General features: G+C 47.8%; 1 protein-coding gene across 4 annotated transcripts in view; it reads left to right on the forward strand.

The window, feature by feature from the left end:
• Positions 1-1,838: 1,838 nt before the first annotated feature.
• Positions 1,839-17,108, forward strand: part of P4HA2 (prolyl 4-hydroxylase subunit alpha 2) — a 37,092-nt gene continuing 21,822 nt past the window's right edge. For all 4 annotated transcript variants that reach the window (XM_068158101.1, XM_068158083.1, XM_068158080.1 and 1 more), the window contains exons 1-5: positions 1,839-1,922; positions 3,151-3,254; positions 10,965-11,064; positions 13,332-13,428; positions 15,607-15,758. In XM_068158101.1, the coding sequence (XP_068014202.1) occupies positions 10,983-11,064; positions 13,332-13,428; positions 15,607-15,758 (331 nt within the window). In that variant the 5' untranslated portion in view covers positions 1,839-1,922; positions 3,151-3,254; positions 10,965-10,982. The remainder of the gene's footprint in view (positions 1,923-3,150; positions 3,255-10,964; positions 11,065-13,331; positions 13,429-15,606; positions 15,759-17,108) is intronic.

Below are 17,108 nucleotides of genomic sequence, written 5' to 3' on the forward strand. Positions count from 1 at the left end.
ATTATGGTTTATAATATTAGCAGATGCACCCTCATGTTACTTATTTCCCTGTTTTTCAGCTTTCCTTATGGATTCTGAAACAGTGAGTCATCTCCCCAAACCTTGCTTTTGCAGTCACAGTGACTGGACTTGTGATGGTGTAGTGAGTCTGAAAAGCAAGAGGTAGCTTGTTCCGGGTGCCTTGTATGGTCTACCTGGTTTCTGACTCTGTTGAATGTTGGAAAGATGTTATTTTCTTTGCTAATTGTCACAATGATTTGTAATCATAAAGTCATTGAATCACAGAGTTGTAGAATCATAGAATGCTTTGGGTTGGAAGAGACTTTCAAAGGTCATCTAGCCCAACCTCTATTGCAGGCAGCAGGGACATCTGCAACTAGAGCAGGTTGCTCAGAGCCACAGACAACCCGACCTGGAATGGTTCCAGGGATGGGGCACCTCCCAACTCTCTGGGAAAACTGGGCCACAATCTCAACACCATCAGTGGAAAGATCTCTTCTATTCAGTCTAAATCTCCCTCTTCTAGTTTAAACCATCATTCCTTGTCCTGTCACAACAGACCCTGCTAAAATGTCTGTCCCCAGATTTCTGATCCCTTTAAGTACTGAAAGACCACCAGGTCTCCTTGAAGCCTTCCCTTCTCCAGGCTGAAGAACCCCAGCTCTCTCAGCCTGGCCTCACAGCAGAGGGCTTCCAGCCCTCCCATCATTTTTTGTGGCCTCCTTTCCAAGAACAACAAACAATAATGATGATGGTCGCTCCAAGCTGGCGTGAATACTGGTTGGCATAGGAAAAAGTAAGTAAATTAGAGGAGCTGGGGAAATGATCTTTGCTGTCTTTATTTCATCTCTGTCCACGCCTGTCAGTGAGTACATCCCCACCCCAAGGTGTGCCATGACCCCATGAGCCACAGCGGGGCTCAGGCCACTGCTGCCAGCATGGAGAGTGGCTGTTCCTCCTCGTCCTGTCACACCCTGCTTGCATGTTCCAGCACAGGAGCATCTTCTGATTTCCCTCCTTCTCCCAGCTGCCTAAGGCCTACAGCAGATGTGGGGCCACAGGGATACCCCAGCTGCTGCTCGCTGAGCCCCAGGAACAGGCAGCCCACAGGGAATGCTTTCAGAGCTGGGCAGGCAGAGTGTTTAGAGAACAAAAAGGTTCTTCAGGTGGTGTTTCATAGAGTCAGAGCCACAGAACTGTTGAGTTTGGAAGAGACCTTTGAGATCACCGAGTCCAACTGCTTGCCTAGAGCTCACGATGCCACCACTGCTGCTAAGCCACCAGCCCTAGCCCACATCCCTCGGACACAGGTCTGCACACCTTTTAAACACCTCCAGGGACGGTGACTTAGCCACCTCCCTAGACAGCCTGTTCCAGTGCCCGAGAACCCTTTCTGGGAAGAAGTATTTCCTAACCCCCAGCCTAACCCCCGCCCCGCACAACTTGGGGCGGTTTCCTTTTGTCCTCTCACTTGTTGCACGTGGGAACGGCCCGACCCCACTTCACTCCCACCTCCTTTCAGGGGCTTGCAGAGATCAGTGAGGTCCCCCCTCAGCCTCCTTTTCTCCAGGCTGAATAACCCACAGTTCCCTCAGCCATTCCCCGGAAAACGTGTGTTTAGGGCTGGTGTTCCACTCCTCTGTGGAACCGCTTGTGACCGCCAACACCTCAGCTCCAGTCACGGCCACCACCACGCTCCCGCGCGGGGCTGCCGGAGGGGCGCCTGGCGGGGTCCCGAGCGCGGGGCCGGGGCGTGCGCCGCTCCTCGCGGTACTACGGCAGGAGAGGCGGGGCGCGGGGCAGGGCTTCAAACGTGGCGGCGGCTCAATAGGAGCGGAGCCGGGGCGGGGCGCCAGGCGGTGGCGCGGCTGGAAGGGCCGGGGCGGTTCTAGAAGCGCGGCGAGCGGAGCTGCGTCCTGCCGGTGAGCCGGGCGGGGGGTCTGCGGGGAGGGCAGGGTGAGGGAAGGCATTGCGGCCGCAGGTGAAGCTGTTCCTCAGCGCTGAGGGACCGTGGGGTGCAGCCAGGGCGAGTCCCCGCTGAGGGCTTTCAGTCCCCACACTCCCAAGCGCTCTTAGTGCCTCCGGGGCGTGCAGACCCTTCAGGGTGTCCGTCCCCTTAGCACTTACAGTCCATTTAGGCGCCGAAGCGTCCCTCCACACCCCCAGGGCTCACAGCTGCTTCAGAGCTCGCTGTGTCCCCCTCCAGGGATTTACAGCCCCGCCGGGGCTCGCAGAGTCCCCCCCGAAGGGGGTCTGTGTCCTTTCTCCCGGCTGTGGTATCTGACGGAGAATGGCAGCTTTGGTGGGGCAGAGGGGGGGAAGCTCCAGATGGGGTAAACATGTTGAAAGGACCATCACTGCCAAAAACGTGTAAGGGCTCGTTGTCCTTTTCTGTGCCCTTTGCGTTTGGATGAGGCTGCTGTTGGGAAGCTTACTGAGTGTCAGCTGCATTCGCTGCCCCGGTGTGTGCTTCCAGCCTGTTGTAGGCAGAGCAGGGCATCTCTTCAGCTACATAAAGGCGTTCAAACCTCACATGTTCTACCCTTGTCTCCTTTTATTTTAACCTGAGATCTGTGCATTCTTAGTCAGAGCACACATGTGTAGCTGAGGTGGGGTGATAAGGCAGGAGAACAGATAGCCTGGGCGGTGTGATGCAGAAATCAAAGCCTAGGTGGAAGATCCAAAATAAAAGCGCTCCCTGGAGTATTATCACAGCTCAGCTGGGACACAGCAGCTTGCTGTGTCATAGTAATGCAAACCATGCTTGTAACAGAACAGGGGTAACTTTATTTTGGGCAGCAAAGGATATCCTTCTAACCTGGAAGCAAAGAGGAAGGAGGATGTGTAAATGAGGGCTATGTTTGGAGCTGTTTAGCTTGTGGTGGTTGGTATTCCCAGCCAGGGATCACCTCTATTTCTCAGGGCAGGCATTGGAATGGGTTACCTGAAGAAGTGGTGGAGTAACCATCCCTGGAGGTGTTCAGAAAATGATTAGACGTGGCACTACGTGACATGCTCCAGTGGTCATGGAGGTGTTGGCTAGAAGGTTGGACTGGATGATCTTAGAGGTTTTTTTTTCTAACTTTAATGATTCTAGGCTTTCCCAGAGAAGGTTTCTGTAATAAAATGCCACACCCCTTAATTTTATAGGCACTCTGTGAGAGTGAAGCTGATCTGAAAGGCCAGCACAGCCATCTTCACCAGGGTAGTACTTCAGCTTCCTGGTATTAAGGACCACGGCAATAGTCCCACAGGTATGTTGTAAATGTATATAGCAACCAATAACCGCCACTGATCTTTTGCCAGCAGTTGTGAATGGGCATTGCTGTGACGCTAACACAAAACTTCTGCTTCTTGCTTGTGCCATAATTTCTTAAAATTCTTTCTATATTTTTAAATGTAGCTAATCCTGCTCTGAGAAGCAGGAGCTGTGAGCTGCGAGTATGAGAATGCATTTCAAAGCCACTAACAGCAGAGGGAGCGTGGCTTGCCACTTGGCGTAAGCAGTCTTGCAGTCGAGGTTTAAGTCAGGAATCCAGCCTGTTTAGAATTTCCATGCTGTGCATGTTGGCAAACTTCCCAAGCAGCAAGCTGTAAACAGGGATGTTTTTCCTCTGACTACTTCTGATTTTGGGGTATGGTTTTCTATATGTCTGAGGAATGAGAATGCTGAGTGTGGTGGGGGTATGCTCTAGGGTGATCTTAAATAGTGTCAAACCCCACATCTTCAAGAAGGACAGGGGCTTGCTGGAGAGGGTACAGCAAAGGGCTACAGAGGTGGTTAGGGGACTGGTACATCTCTTTTATGAGGAAAGATGGAGAGAATTTGGGCTGTTTAGTCTGGAAAGGAGCAGACTGGGGGGAGGGGATCTCATCCATACTGATCAATACTTAAAGGGTGGGTGTCAGGAGGATATTGCCAGTCTTTTTTTTTTTTCAGTGGTGCCCAGTGACAGAACAAGGGGTAACAAGCACCAGCTTGAACATAAGAAGCTCCATCTAAACATGAGGAGGAGCTTCTTCAATTTAAGGATGCTGGAGCACCAGAGCAGGCTGCCCAGAGAGGTTGTGGAGTCTCCTCCTCTGGAGACATTCAAAGCCCACTTGGACATGTTCCTTTGTGGACTTCTCTGGGTGAACCTGCCTTGGCAGGAAGTTGGAGTGGATGATCTCCAGAGGCCCTTTCTGACCTCTGCTATTCTGTGACTCTGATCTCTGAGAGAATGTTGGATTTTAAAGTGGTGTTATTAATTGAAACACTCCCCTGACAGTACACCTTTTTATATTAAAATCTCTGAACAGGAAGATTTTATTAATGCTGTACAAGCGTATGGAAGGTTATGCTAAGTATCACAATGCACTGAGATTCTGGGCTTGGCACAGTAAAATGCAGCTTGAATTCTAATGCTCAAAAAATAAGTTCCAGTGGGAAGAGAACAAGCAATATTTGCTGTGCTATCTTCACAAGCAGGGTGAGATTTGATTTGTCTCTAGGCTGCTTCATATGGGATGAGTTTGCAGATGCTGTGGAGTAAGATGCAGGCAGATCTCCTGGGCATGAATTTTGCTGCCTGCTGGAATGTGGAAGAAAGATTCTTTGCTGTGGGTTTTTAGGAAAGCTGTTGGGAGCCAATCAAAATGATGATAGCTTCTAGATTATTATCCTAACAAAGGATACCAGCAGCCATTCTGCTTTAGAAGCAGCAGATGCAGTTGTGCGTGGATGTGCTGTGTCCTCGTTAAAGCGTGCAGATGAACAGCTTTTCCTCCTTTCCTTTTGGCTCTCCTTGCAAAGCACCAGGCAATCATCCTGTGTTATTTGCTAGGCAATTATAATTGTTTTCAGATGCACATTTAAACCCTTTGGCAAGAAGGGTAGTGCTGTTGGCATGATCTGCTCTGAGCAATAGATCCAACGTGTATGGGGAGGGGAGAGTTGGGAAGCAGTTACTTGAGGGAGAGAGGAGAACTTGTGAGGAGGCAGGGAAAGGAACAATGTCTTTGGTGTCTGCCTTGGGGGGGCACTGAGAGCAGGCTGTTTGTAGCAAGGTGACTAGCTGCATGCTGTAGTGCTGGTGGTGTGAGTCATAGAATTGTTTTGGTTGGAAGAGACCTTTAAAACAGAGTCTAACCATTAACCTAGCACTTCCAAGTCACCACTGAACCATGTTTCTCAGCACTGCATCTACAGAGCTTTCAATTCCTCTGGGGTAGTGACTCCACTGCTGCCCTAGGCAGCCTCTTGCAGGACTTCACAGCCCTTTTGAGGAAGAAATTGTTCTTCATATCCTACCTAAACCTTGCCTGGCACAACTTGATGCTGTTTCCTCGTGACCTGTTGTATGTTCCTTGGGAGAAGAGACCAACCCCAACATGGCTTCAATCTTTCAGGCAGCTGTGGAGAGTGATAATCCTAACATAAGGTTCAAAAATATGGCAGTGTGGTCAGAGTGGGGCACTGACAGATCTTCAGATCCAAAGCTCTTTGGGTAAGGGGACTGGCTGAATGTTGGGAGCATCTGACTTCATGTGGCTAATGAATTTTTGGCCTTGAATTACTTGTTTAAACTATTCAGCCAAAGGGGAAGGTTTGAATTAGGCAATTCCTAGGTTAAAATGGTTTCCTTAGTACTTAATAGTTTTAGAACACTTTTCAGAGCTGCCATCATGTCAGACAGCTCCTGGCTCATGTCTCAGACTAATCTGCAAGACTTGAAATGCTGCTACAAGCTTCTTTTTATGGTTGCTTTTCTTAGAGGTAGTGAGAGAAGCTCTTCCTTGGCAACATCCTGAAAATCTGTTTACAATTCAGCCCATCTTTTGGCTCTAAAAATATATAAGCAGGTTTTTGTTTGCACTGTTTTCTAGTGAAGTGTAATCTGAACCTTATCTACAGCCATGAAGACTGATAGCAAGTTGTTGCCTGCTTTTGAAGCTCCACTGTTTTCAGAGGGGGAAGGGGATGAAGCCAGCTGCAGTCAGTTGAGCAGTTCTCACTGTCTGCACACAGGAAGACTGTGTGGAAAGCACTGGCATGTGGAGAAACCCCGAACAAACCTGCCTGATCCAAGAGTCCAACCTCAGCTTGCTAGTGGAGGACAGACCAGTCTTCAGAGCCTGGCATGTGGGCCTCTACTGTCTGAGCTAAGAACCTGTCTTTGGTCTTAGGTGATTCTGAAGCTGTCATTTGCTGCTTAGATTTCACCATGATGCTTTAAATTTAGTTAGATATGGAAGCAGCTCTTCCAGCAGTGATGAGATGGGTGGCATGTCATCCAGAGGGACCTGGGCAAGCTACAGATGTGGGCTTGTGTGAGCTTTGAGGTTTAACAAGGCCAAGTTCTGCACTTAGGCTGGGGCAATCCCTGGTACCAGTCCAGGCTGGAGAGGAGTGCTGAGGGGTGCTGGTGGTTCAAGAGCTGGATGTGAACTGGCACTGAGTGCTGTCAGCTAAGAGCTCTCAAATCCCCTATGAATGGATATGAAAGTAAGAGTGGGTGAGAAACTGACAGCCCTGGTAGTTGTGCAAGCAACTTGTGTATATTAGATCCATGCTTTCACATCTTCTTGATTAAGAATTCTTAGAAAGCTCATTTACTAGAGAATTCAGTCTAACTTGGGGAGGAAAATTCCATCCTGGTCTGTTTTGTCTAGAGTGTTTTTTCCTTCTGCCAGTGTTCCTGATTTCTGACAGCACTCTTTCCAGTGGGAGCAGTGATTCACTGAGGTCTTGCACTCCAAAGAAGTGTTTGTACAATATCCATTTGGTTAGCTTTATAGCTCTGCTGGCTGGGCACAGTTAAGGGAAGGAGAGGAGTAAAGCAGTAAATGTTACTTGTGTGCAGAGAAGTTAAGCTCTACCAAGCATTGTGGGAGCAAGTTAGACTCTCCAGAGGTCCCTTCCAACTTCTACCATTCTAGGAGTCTGTAACAGGTTCTTGCTTCAATGAGAATGGTCTCAAAGAATTGTTTCTGTTGGAAAGTACCTTTAAGATGCTTGAGTTCAACCATTCTCTACCAAGTCTGGGGCTAAACCATGGCCCTGAGTCCCACATCTGTGTCTTTGAAACACTTCCAGGGATGTGGATTCAACCACCTCCCTGGGGAGCCTGTGCCAGTCTTTGAGAACCCTTTCATTGAAGAATTTTCTTCTAGTGCCCAGCCTAAACCTCTCCTGGTGCAATGTGAGACTGTTTCTCTCATCTTATCACTTCTTACTAGGGAGAAGAGGCCAACCTCCACCTGGATCCAACCACCTTTCAGGTAGTTGTAGCAAATCAGAAGATCTCCCCTCAGCCTCCTTTTCTCCTGAACAAGTGAAGCAGTGGTGGAAGTGCTCCTCTTGGGGGTACAAGTGGCAGTAGGATTCTTGTGCTAATCACAATTGATGTAGCCTGATGAGCTGGGCCAGTTCCTGTATTGTCCTGGGCCATCTCAGTAGCCCCAGCTGAAGACACAATTATCTGCTGTGGAGGATCTTGCAGCACAAGGCGGGGTTGAGCCCAGTGGCTCTGCTCAATCTGCTGCTGAGGCATTTCACTATTCTCACTTAAAAGTTCAAAATTCACCTGTCCAGCATTGATGCCTTCATCATTTGAAGATGACTAGTGAGGCCACACTTTGAATAATGGATTTGGGTTCAGGCCACTCACTCCAAGAAGGCCATTGAGGTGCTGGAGAGGGTCCAGAGAAGAGCAGCAAAGCTGGTGAAGGGTCTGGAGAACAGGGCTGATAAGGAGCAGCTGAGGGAACTGGAGTTGTTTAGTCTGGAGAAGAGGAGGCTGAGGGAAAACCTTCTGGCTCTCTACAACAATGTGAAAGAATGTTTGAGCCAGGTGAGGGTTGGTCTCTTCTCCCTAGCATCAGATAATATAATGAGAGGGAATGGCCTGAAATTGTGCTGAAGATGTTCATGTTGGGTATGAGGAACAATTTCTTTGCTGCAAGAGTGGTCAGGGATTGGAACAGGCTGCCCAGGGAGGTGGTAGAGTCACCATCTCTGGAGGTAATAGAGAAATGTGTGGGCATGGCACTTGGGCTCGTGGTTTAATGGTCATGGTGGTGTTGGGCTGACTGTTGGAATTGATGTTAGAGGTCTTGAAGGTGGAATTTCACCAGCCTCTTGAAGGATTTAAATGCCAGGCCTGTATGGATCTAGCTTCTATGGGTTCAAGGTTGGACTTAATGGTCTTGGAAGTCTTTTCCAACCAAAACAATTCTAAGAGTCTAAGATGCCCCTGAAAAAAAGCCAGGAATGAAGGTGGTGTTTGTCCTACACAGACAGACTTCTCATCTGCCATTTCTGTGTAACTCAGTCCTCCTGTTCTGACAAAGCCACACTAGGTTTATGAATATTTCCTTCCTGGTGGAGGTAGAAGGTGCTGATGTCCCTTCTGCCTCTTACCTTCTCTGTCAGCAGATGGTGGTGTGGGCATGCATACATGTGAGTAAGCACACATGCTTGTGCAGTCCAGGAGCATGGTTCCACCAGCATGCCCAGCCTCCTGTAGTTCATTATTCCTGCTGCTTTCCCCAGTAACAGCTGTGAGACGAATGTGTACAAACAACTTGAGAGGGCTGCAGCCAGGTGTCCTGCTTGTTGAAGGGAGAGCTGCTCCTCTGTTTACTGAGCTGTCTGTTTATTGACTCAAGTAAATCTGAGTAGGCTGGCGAAGCTGTGAGGGATCTACTATAAAGACAAGCTGCTAACTGTTTTAAGTGTTCTTGGCAGATATCCTCAGCCATGGGAGAACATGGTGGGGAGGTGCAGGGTGGAAAGTGTAGGCTTGTGTTGTTTTAACTGGAAAATTCCCTTGTAATTGTTTTGCCAGGCTGTGTAGTGCATCCAAGAAAACCATGCCGTGAAACAATGACAGACTCTGCAGATGGGCAGTGCTGGCTTAATAGATCCAAATTAATGTACTTCCCAAGTGCTCCTGCCTTGCTGTGCCTTCTGCTACATCATTTATTGTGGCTTTGGGTGTTGGCAGACCTCAGTGTGGGACGATTCATTCAGCTTTGCTCAGTTCTCACGTTTCCCCTGGATGAGTTCTGAACCGACTGCAACGAGCAGTTTGGGAATATGTGGTTTGCAGGGGGGGTGAGAAGCAGAAAAGGGAAAGGAGAAGGCTGCTTGTGATGCCGAGAGACGTTTTCCTGCTTACTCATGCTCTGCAGGCTGCTGTGGGAAATGTTTCTGATTCCTCATGTAGTCTTTGAAAGCAGTCAGCAGAATGATTTGAAAACAATCCTCTTGCCACGTGATGGAAGCAGCTCTGTTCTCTGCTGGGTAGTCATGTCTTTAGTCAGCACTGAGCTGTCGCTGTGCTATCACTGAGGGTTTGTTTGGTGTTTGTGTCCATGGCACCAGTGAGGTCAGCTGAGGGTGAGGGCCTCTATCATGCTGTGGGCTTGGAAAACCCAGAAGGAAAGGGCAACATCCACCTTTCACCTTCGGTCTTGTGTTGTGCAGGCAGATGTGGAGCCCAGAGGAGGAAATCAGCCAGAGTTGGCTTAGAATTATCTTTCAATAACTTTGTTGCTTGCTGCACTGCCTGAAATTTTGGGATGTACCATTTATTTAGTAGTGAGGTGCTGGAGTGGGTTGCCCAGAGAAGTGGATGCCTCGTGCCTGGATGTGTTTAATACCACAATGGATGAGGCCTTGAGCCACCTGGTCTAGTGGAAGGTGTCCTTGCCCATGGCAGGGCTTTGGAACTAGATGATCTTAAAAGACCCTTCCAATCCAAACCATTCTAGGGATTTTTCCCTTCCCTTCTCCCATCCATCCACCTTTCTCATCAGATTTAAGTGATTCCATTTTGCCCCAGATAGCTCCATGTTGTTTAATGTGTTTGTGCCAAGGGAGGGTTGCCACTGGCCACCAGTTCACCCAACTGGGTAGTGTAAAAGAGCAATTGCTTCATGGATTATGCTGAACAGTTGTCATCTTACTTTTGACCCAGCATGTGGGTGTTGTGAGCCCTGTGTTGGAACAGCAGTGCTTATGCATTGCTGGATGGAGTTCCTGCTCCATGAACAAGCAGCTCCAGTTTGAGCCATTGGGTTGATACCAGTGCAGTGCAGGCTCCTCATAAATTCCCTGGCAGAGTCAGCCCTGGCCATAAGATCAACCAAAAGAACTGCAGCTCCCAGGAGGCTCTTTTGTGGGGACCTGGCATCCCTCAGTTTACTTGTCTTAAATTGCCTGCCAGCGTGGCCTCCCCTCCATGACCTTGCTGGGCTCCACTCTTAGAAATGCAACGGTCAGCTCTCAGGCTCCATCTCCAGGGGCTGGGCTTTGTAGCAGACACAGCTTTGAAACCAGAAGTCATGAGTGCTGTGCCCAGAGGTCAATGTGTTGGGATGATGCCTCTTGAATAAGCAGAGCTGGAAATTTCACTTTCAGCTTTTCCAGACGTCGCTGCCACTTCCACACTACAAAATGCTCTGCTTCTCCTTTTGGCCTTCTCACTCTTTGTACTTCTGGACAGCTTTTATAGGACTGAATGTCACAGCATGCTGCAAGTCTGACCAGTTCATTTAGACCTCTGTTTTTATTGGAATATAAGACACCTTTGAGGACTTCTAATTTCCAGCTGGGGTTATGCATGATGTGGAAGGCATTTTGCTGCCCTTGCAGAAGAACTTGTCCTCACCCTGTGGAGAATGTATTGCTTCCATTACTTCTGCCACGTAGGCCTTCCATGGGCTACATCCCTGGAGGTGTTCAAGGCTGGGTTGGATGAGGCCTTGAGCAACCTGGTCTAGTGGAAGGTGTCCCTGCCCCTGGCAGGGGTTGGAACTAGATGGTCTTTAAGGTACCTTCCAACCCAAACCATTCTGTGAGTCTGTGCACTTTCATGAGTGTGAAATGATTGAAGATTAATGCCTTGTGGGGCATGTGTTTGGGTTTTTTCCCCTCTAAGTTAATGTTTACTACTTTTCCATTTAATTTGTTACAGGGTTGAGCTATCTGGAAGATGAAGTGGTGGCTGCAGTTGCTGTTCTTTCCCTCTATTTCCTTGATCTGGCACACAGAGGCAGAGTTCTTCACCTCCATAGGTATGGAAAGAACCAAGGTGTGGTGTTGTGCTGCAGCTAATGTGATTGCCCAAACTGCCCAGCTGAAGCCTGTGGCTTGCTTCAGCTGGCCCTATCAAACACAGTCTGCATTTGGGGAGGAGTGGCTGAAAAGCTGCCTGGTGGAAAAGGACCCTGGGGTGTTGGTCTGCAGCTGGCTGAAGATGAGCCAGAGTGTGGCCAGGAGGGCCTACAGCATCATGGCCTGGCTCAGCACTGGTGTGGTCAGCAGTGGCAGAGATGTGATTGTTCCCCTGTACTCGGCACTGGCGAGGTTGCATCTTAAATACTGTGTTCAGTTTTAGGCTCTTCACGTTGAGGTGGTAGAGTGGGTCCAGAAGAAGGCAACAAAACTGTTGAAGGGTCTGAAGAACAGGTCTGGTGAGGAGCAGCTGAGGCAACTGGGGTGGTTCAGCCTGGAGAAAAGGAGGCTGAAGAGAAGAAACCTCCTCACTCTCTACAACTCCCTGAGGTGTAGGTGGAGGCTGGTCTCTTCTCCCAAGGAATAAGTGACAGGATGAGAAGGAACAGCCTCAAGTTGCACTGGGGAGGCTTAGGTTGGGCATGAGGAGCAATTTCTTCCCCAAAAGAGTTGTCAAGGCCAGGCCCAGGCTGCCCAGGGCAATGCTGGAGTCCCTATCCCTGGAGGGATTTCAAAGCTGTGTAGGTGTAGTGCTGAGAAACCTCGTTTGGTGGTGACCTGGCAGTGCTGGGTTAACAGTTGGACTCTGGTCTTAAAGGTCTTTTCTGTAACTCCATGGCTAGGAAAAGCTGCTTTTCTACCTCCTTCATGCTGTTCTGCCTTACAAGTCTTCATTAGTTCCCCCTATTAGTGATATTAGAGATTAACTTCAACAGGCTGCTCTCTGGGCTGTGCTTTGAGGTCCATGGAACTCTGTTTTGAAAAGACAAAATTCAAAACTCCCCATGGTTTACTTTGCAGTGCTGTGTGGAAGGGTTCAAGAGTTCCACTGCCACCCTCCTGCACTTGCTCCTGTGCTCTGGAATCACCAGAACACTTCTTAGCTCCATGTGCATTATTTGCTTCTCTTTTTATTTTCCTCTAAATTAAACAGCTGTTGTACAGAGTTACTGTGAGGGATCACCTTTTCTCTACACTTACCTATTCCTGAACTTCTCCTAACTGGAAATAGCACTGCCTGCTGACTTCCATCTGCTTAATCATGCCTCACTCATAATTACTTTGGAATGCTGAAACTAAAGCTGTGGCTGCACTTAGAAATCTCATCCAGTCTTTGAGAAGCAGAGTTTGTCACAGCAATTAGGATTGACAGGCTGGCAAGTTCCACTGCTGCTAATCAGGAGAGTGTGTGTGTGACTCTCTAAACATGAGTCTGAAATTCCCCTGTACCTCCTCTTAGGTTGTTTCCACAGTTACCCATACTGAAAAGCTGTGGTCTCAAGTGATGCCAACAATTAGACAATTTATTGGTGTGACCTAATCTGTAGCCATATGTAGAGCAGATGCTTTGGCAACTGTTTGGGTCTTTCATTGCTTTGACTCAATTAGTGTCAAATCTTTTTTGCTGGTCTTCCTTACAACTGTAATGCTAAAAAGTAATTCAGAGGCAGTGGAAGGGTCACAGTGAAGCCACAGGTTTGGGCCACTCACTCCGAGAAGGACATTGAGGAGCTGGAGCAGGTCCAGAGAAGTGCAATGAAGTTGATGAAGAGCCTGGAGAACAGGGCTGGAGAGGAGCAGCTGAGGGACCTGGGGTTATTCAGCCTGGAGAAAAGGAGGCTGAGGGGAGACCACCTGGCCCTCTAACTCTCTGAAAGGAGCTTGGAGTCATGTGGGAGTTGGTCTCTTTCTCCCAAGTGTCAGGTGATAGGAGGAGAGGAAATGGCCTGAAATTGTGCCAGGGGAGGTTTAGGTTGGAGATAAGGAAGAACTTCTTTCCTGCAAGAGTAGTTCAGGCATTGGAGCAGGTTGCCCAGGGAGGTGGTGGAGTCACCATCCCTGGAGGAGTTCAAGAAATGTGTGGACATGTGTGACATGGTTTAATGGTCATGGTGGTGTTGGGTTGATGGTTGAACTTGATCTTAGAGGTCTTGAAGTTAGAATTTCACTAGCCTCTTGGAGGATTTAAATGCCATGGGTCTAGCTTCTGTGGGTTAGTCATTGAAGTAGGTACCCTTAACTTGTCTGTTCTATGTGTGATCTGTCTCCTCTGCTGCTGGAAATGGTTCCCTTGCTGAGGTGTGATTAACTCTTGCTCATATTTTAGGCCAAATGACCGACCTGATTTATGCAGAGAAAGACTTGGTGCAGTCTTTAAAGCAGTATATCCAAGCAGAAGAGAGCAAGCTTGCTCAGATTAAAAGGTAAGGGGAGAGTTATTCTTGCATAAGAGTGTCACAATGGCTTGTCTGTGTTCAGTGCCACCACACCTGTGTCACCACTTTGCTGCTAGGCTTTACTGGCATTTCCTCAGTAGTTCACTGTAGTGAGCCCAGAGATGGTAATTTGGTTGTGTTTATTCCCCTAAGCCTGCAGAGAGGGAACCTTGTTTTAGGTGGTGTTTAGTCTTTGCTTGTTTAGAAGATGTTGTTGGCTGGGCTCTTCCACTTTTCTGTCCTTGTGTCACACTGCTCCTGTGGAGAAGACAATACTCATGCCAGAGGAGTCTTGTCCATATGAGTCAAACACCTGTGAGTGTCATGCTTTGTTTCACAGCATCAGTGCTGCTTACAAGGGTGAAGTGTGCCAGTTGCTTTTAGTGGAGCACACCCTAAATCCCTGCCATCCTTCCCATGTTGGCTTTGCCCTCAGGGACACCTCTCCTGCCTTGTTCTCCAGTCACTGGCCCATTGACAGCACATCTCAGACATTATCCTGTTTGCTTAGATGCCTTGGAAGGCTCTGCCTGACGACCAAGATTTTCTGTGTCCCTCAGGAAGCTTGTTAATACTTCTCTAGCTGAAAGTAATATCTAATGGGGCATGACACTAGAACAGCCTAAAGGAGGGCCAGGTTCAGATGAGCTGCGTGCCTCTAAAGAGAGCCGTGCTTCCCAAACAGCTTCTCAGCTGTAGGTGGCAGTTTGATCTCTCTTTGAGGGTGTAGGGTGGGGTCAGGGCAGTGGAAATAGGAACTCCTTTGTCACTTGTGTGCACAAACATTCATGTCTTGATAAGCTGCCCTTGTGAAGAGGTGTCCTAGTTTAGTGGGACAGATTGCTCTGTTGCTTCAGTAGGAGCAAAAGAGTAATGCTCATACAAATGGATTGGATAGTTATGGAAAGTTTAAATGGGAAAGCAATTCATATACTACAAAGCATAGTGGTGAGCATAGCAAAGCATATAAAGTTCAAAGAAATCCCCAGTCTAAACTTAACACACAAGTTCCTTTACACCAGATCAAAAACCCTAACCCTTCCCTTCTCCCCACCTGGGGTTCACCAAAACCACCAGGGCTCTTTCTTCCCCCTCCCTCATTGCTAGGCTGGTTTCAGGCTGGCCAGGCCTCAGCTGCCCCCCTTTATACCCTGGCATTAGGCCTAAACAGGCCAAGATTGCACAAGGGCAAAAAAAAAAGTTACTCAGGCCAAAGAGGCCTGGGATACTCCCCCATCGTTACCAGGGAAGGGAGTGTCTCTCTCTCCTGTAGAAGCAGAAGGGAAAGAAAGAGGAAAGACAAGAACTTGGCAGCCAGATTTATAAGGGTGCAGGATTTATGGGTAGAAATAGTTTCCTGTGTCCACTTGCTAGGCTGGACACTCTAGACACTGGAGGTATCTCCTCTGTGGCTTCTTTTTTGGAGGCACCCAGCCTAAACAGCCCCAAGAGGAGGTTGCTTTGCTTTTCCTCAAGTGTTGTTAAGAGAATGTCGGTTCAATCCATGCAGAATCATAGAGTTCCAGGATTCTGTGACCTCATTGTTTTCTGAAGTGCAGTATGCACTCAGAACAAGAGGACACAGTCTCAAGCTGTGCCAGGGGAAGTTTAGGCTGGAGGTGAGGAGAAAGTTCTTCACTGAGAGAGTTGTTAGCCATTGGAATATGCTGCCCAGGGAGGTGGTGGAGTCACCGTCCCTGGAGGTGTTCAAGAGGGGATTGGACATGGCACTTGGTGCCATGGTTTAGTAGTCATGAGGTCTGTGGTGACAGGTTGGACTTGATGATCCTCGAGGTCTCTTCCAACCTTATTGATTCTATGCTGAAAATTGATGGCTAAGACTCACTGCAAGCAAGATACCTGCCCATTGTACTGAGCTTTCAAATAGTAAGCAGGGAAACAAATTACTTCTAAAAGAGTTGTAGTTGAGAAGCCAGTTGTACTTTATCCTTGTGAAGTTGAAACCTTGAAAGCTGATCAGGATGGTGAAAGGAGCTCTGAGTTGATTCTTGCTGTGTAATTAGTGTGACTTCAGTTGGAAGAGGTGTTCATAAACTGTTCTCAGACTGAGGTGTGTGCTGCTTGCTCTGCTTTGGCAGAGGGGTTGGACTAGATGCTCTAGAGGTCCCTTCCAACCCCTAATATGCTGTGATTCTGTGATTCCAGCTGGGCTGAAAAAATGGATCTTCTGACTAGCAAATCAGCCTCTGATCCAGAAGGGTACCTGGCACATCCTGTCAATGCATATAAGCTGGTGAAGCGTTTGAATACTGACTGGCTGGAACTGGAAAACCTAGTTCTTCAGGATACAACAAATGGTAAGGAGTTACAGGGGAGCAGAGATGAGGAGGTCACCTTACAACTTAGCTGCTTGTCCTCCTTGGAACATGAAAGCTGCAAACTCAACTGTGGTTGAAATGGTATTGCCAAGTTGATTTGAAACTTTGGTCTCTTGTTCCCTGCTTACCCAAGTGAGTGAAACTTGCCATTGAAACATCTCAAGACTCCAGTTCTTTCTCTTATCCCTGTTACAGCACAAGCTGTTAGAGGAAAAGGGAAGAGTAAGCCAGACTAAAGCTGTGTTTACACCTAGTCTAGAGCTTTGTGTTCCTTTATGTAAGAGCTTACTCATCTGCTTTCCCAATCTGCTGCTTCTCTTGGTGATATTTAAATCTTGTCTGCTGATTAACATGGCTAAGGATCAAAATAAGCTGTGGAGTGAATTGATGAAGGAACTCTTACCAGCCCCAGCATAAACAGTTGGAACATGTTGCAGTCAGTCTGTTGGTAACAGGGTAATACACGACTGCTATCTGTAAAGCTGTCCTAAATCAAATGTTTCCAGCGCTAATTGTTGCTTTTGCATCATATTGTCAAAATGTGTGCTTGAATTTCCTTCCACTAGTTAGTTTTTTATTTTTTCAAATACAGGTTTATTTTTACTGAACTCCTTGAAGATAAAGGAGGAGAGGCTATGGTTTTGGGCAGAAGGTTGCATGTTTTCCCTTTCTGCATATGTTCAAGTTTAGACACTTGGAAGCTTTTTCCAGCCAAGATTTTTATTGCCTTTTGGAATAGTCTTCCTAGATGGAAATAAAATGCTTGATTCTATTGAGTTGTTCTCTCTTCAGTTCTGTTTCTAAAAGCTTCTCTTTCCAGTTCTGTTTGCTGCATGAGTGGAAGTGGCTGGGTGGTTTTCCTTCAGCTGATTGCCCCCTCTCTGCCCCACCAACTTTAATAAGCTTGTGTAATACATTTAATCTTATTTCTCAGTGGCACCTGGTTTTACTTGCCAGGTTTGAAAGCCTCTTGCTTAGTAAGGTCCAACCACTATGTATGGAAACCTGGATCAGGGTCTCTTACTTGAGCTGAGAGGTGAAAAGCTCTTGTGGCTTTACAGGTTGGAGTAGTGTCTGAAATGATTCTCCAGTACTGTGCTCTGCAGTTGTCTCTGGGGATATTGCAAGGGAACTGATGAAATCCATTAAGTCTTAATGCCAGAAAGAGACATTACAGGAATATGAGGCTCATTAAATTCTCATTGTGCTTTAGTAATTGTGTGGCAGGAGAGAACTGCAGGGGTTTAGTTCTTCTCCTTTATCTTTTGCTGTGTTTCTTAAAATGGAACAGCCAGCAAGGGTTTTATAAGTTGAAAGCCTAATGAGAGG

This window comes from Melanerpes formicivorus, unplaced genomic scaffold (assembly GCF_026170545.1).
Source record: "Melanerpes formicivorus ecotype bairdi unplaced genomic scaffold, bMelFor1.0.p_v2 SCAF_2, whole genome shotgun sequence".
Taxonomy (NCBI): Eukaryota; Metazoa; Chordata; class Aves; order Piciformes; family Picidae; genus Melanerpes; species Melanerpes formicivorus.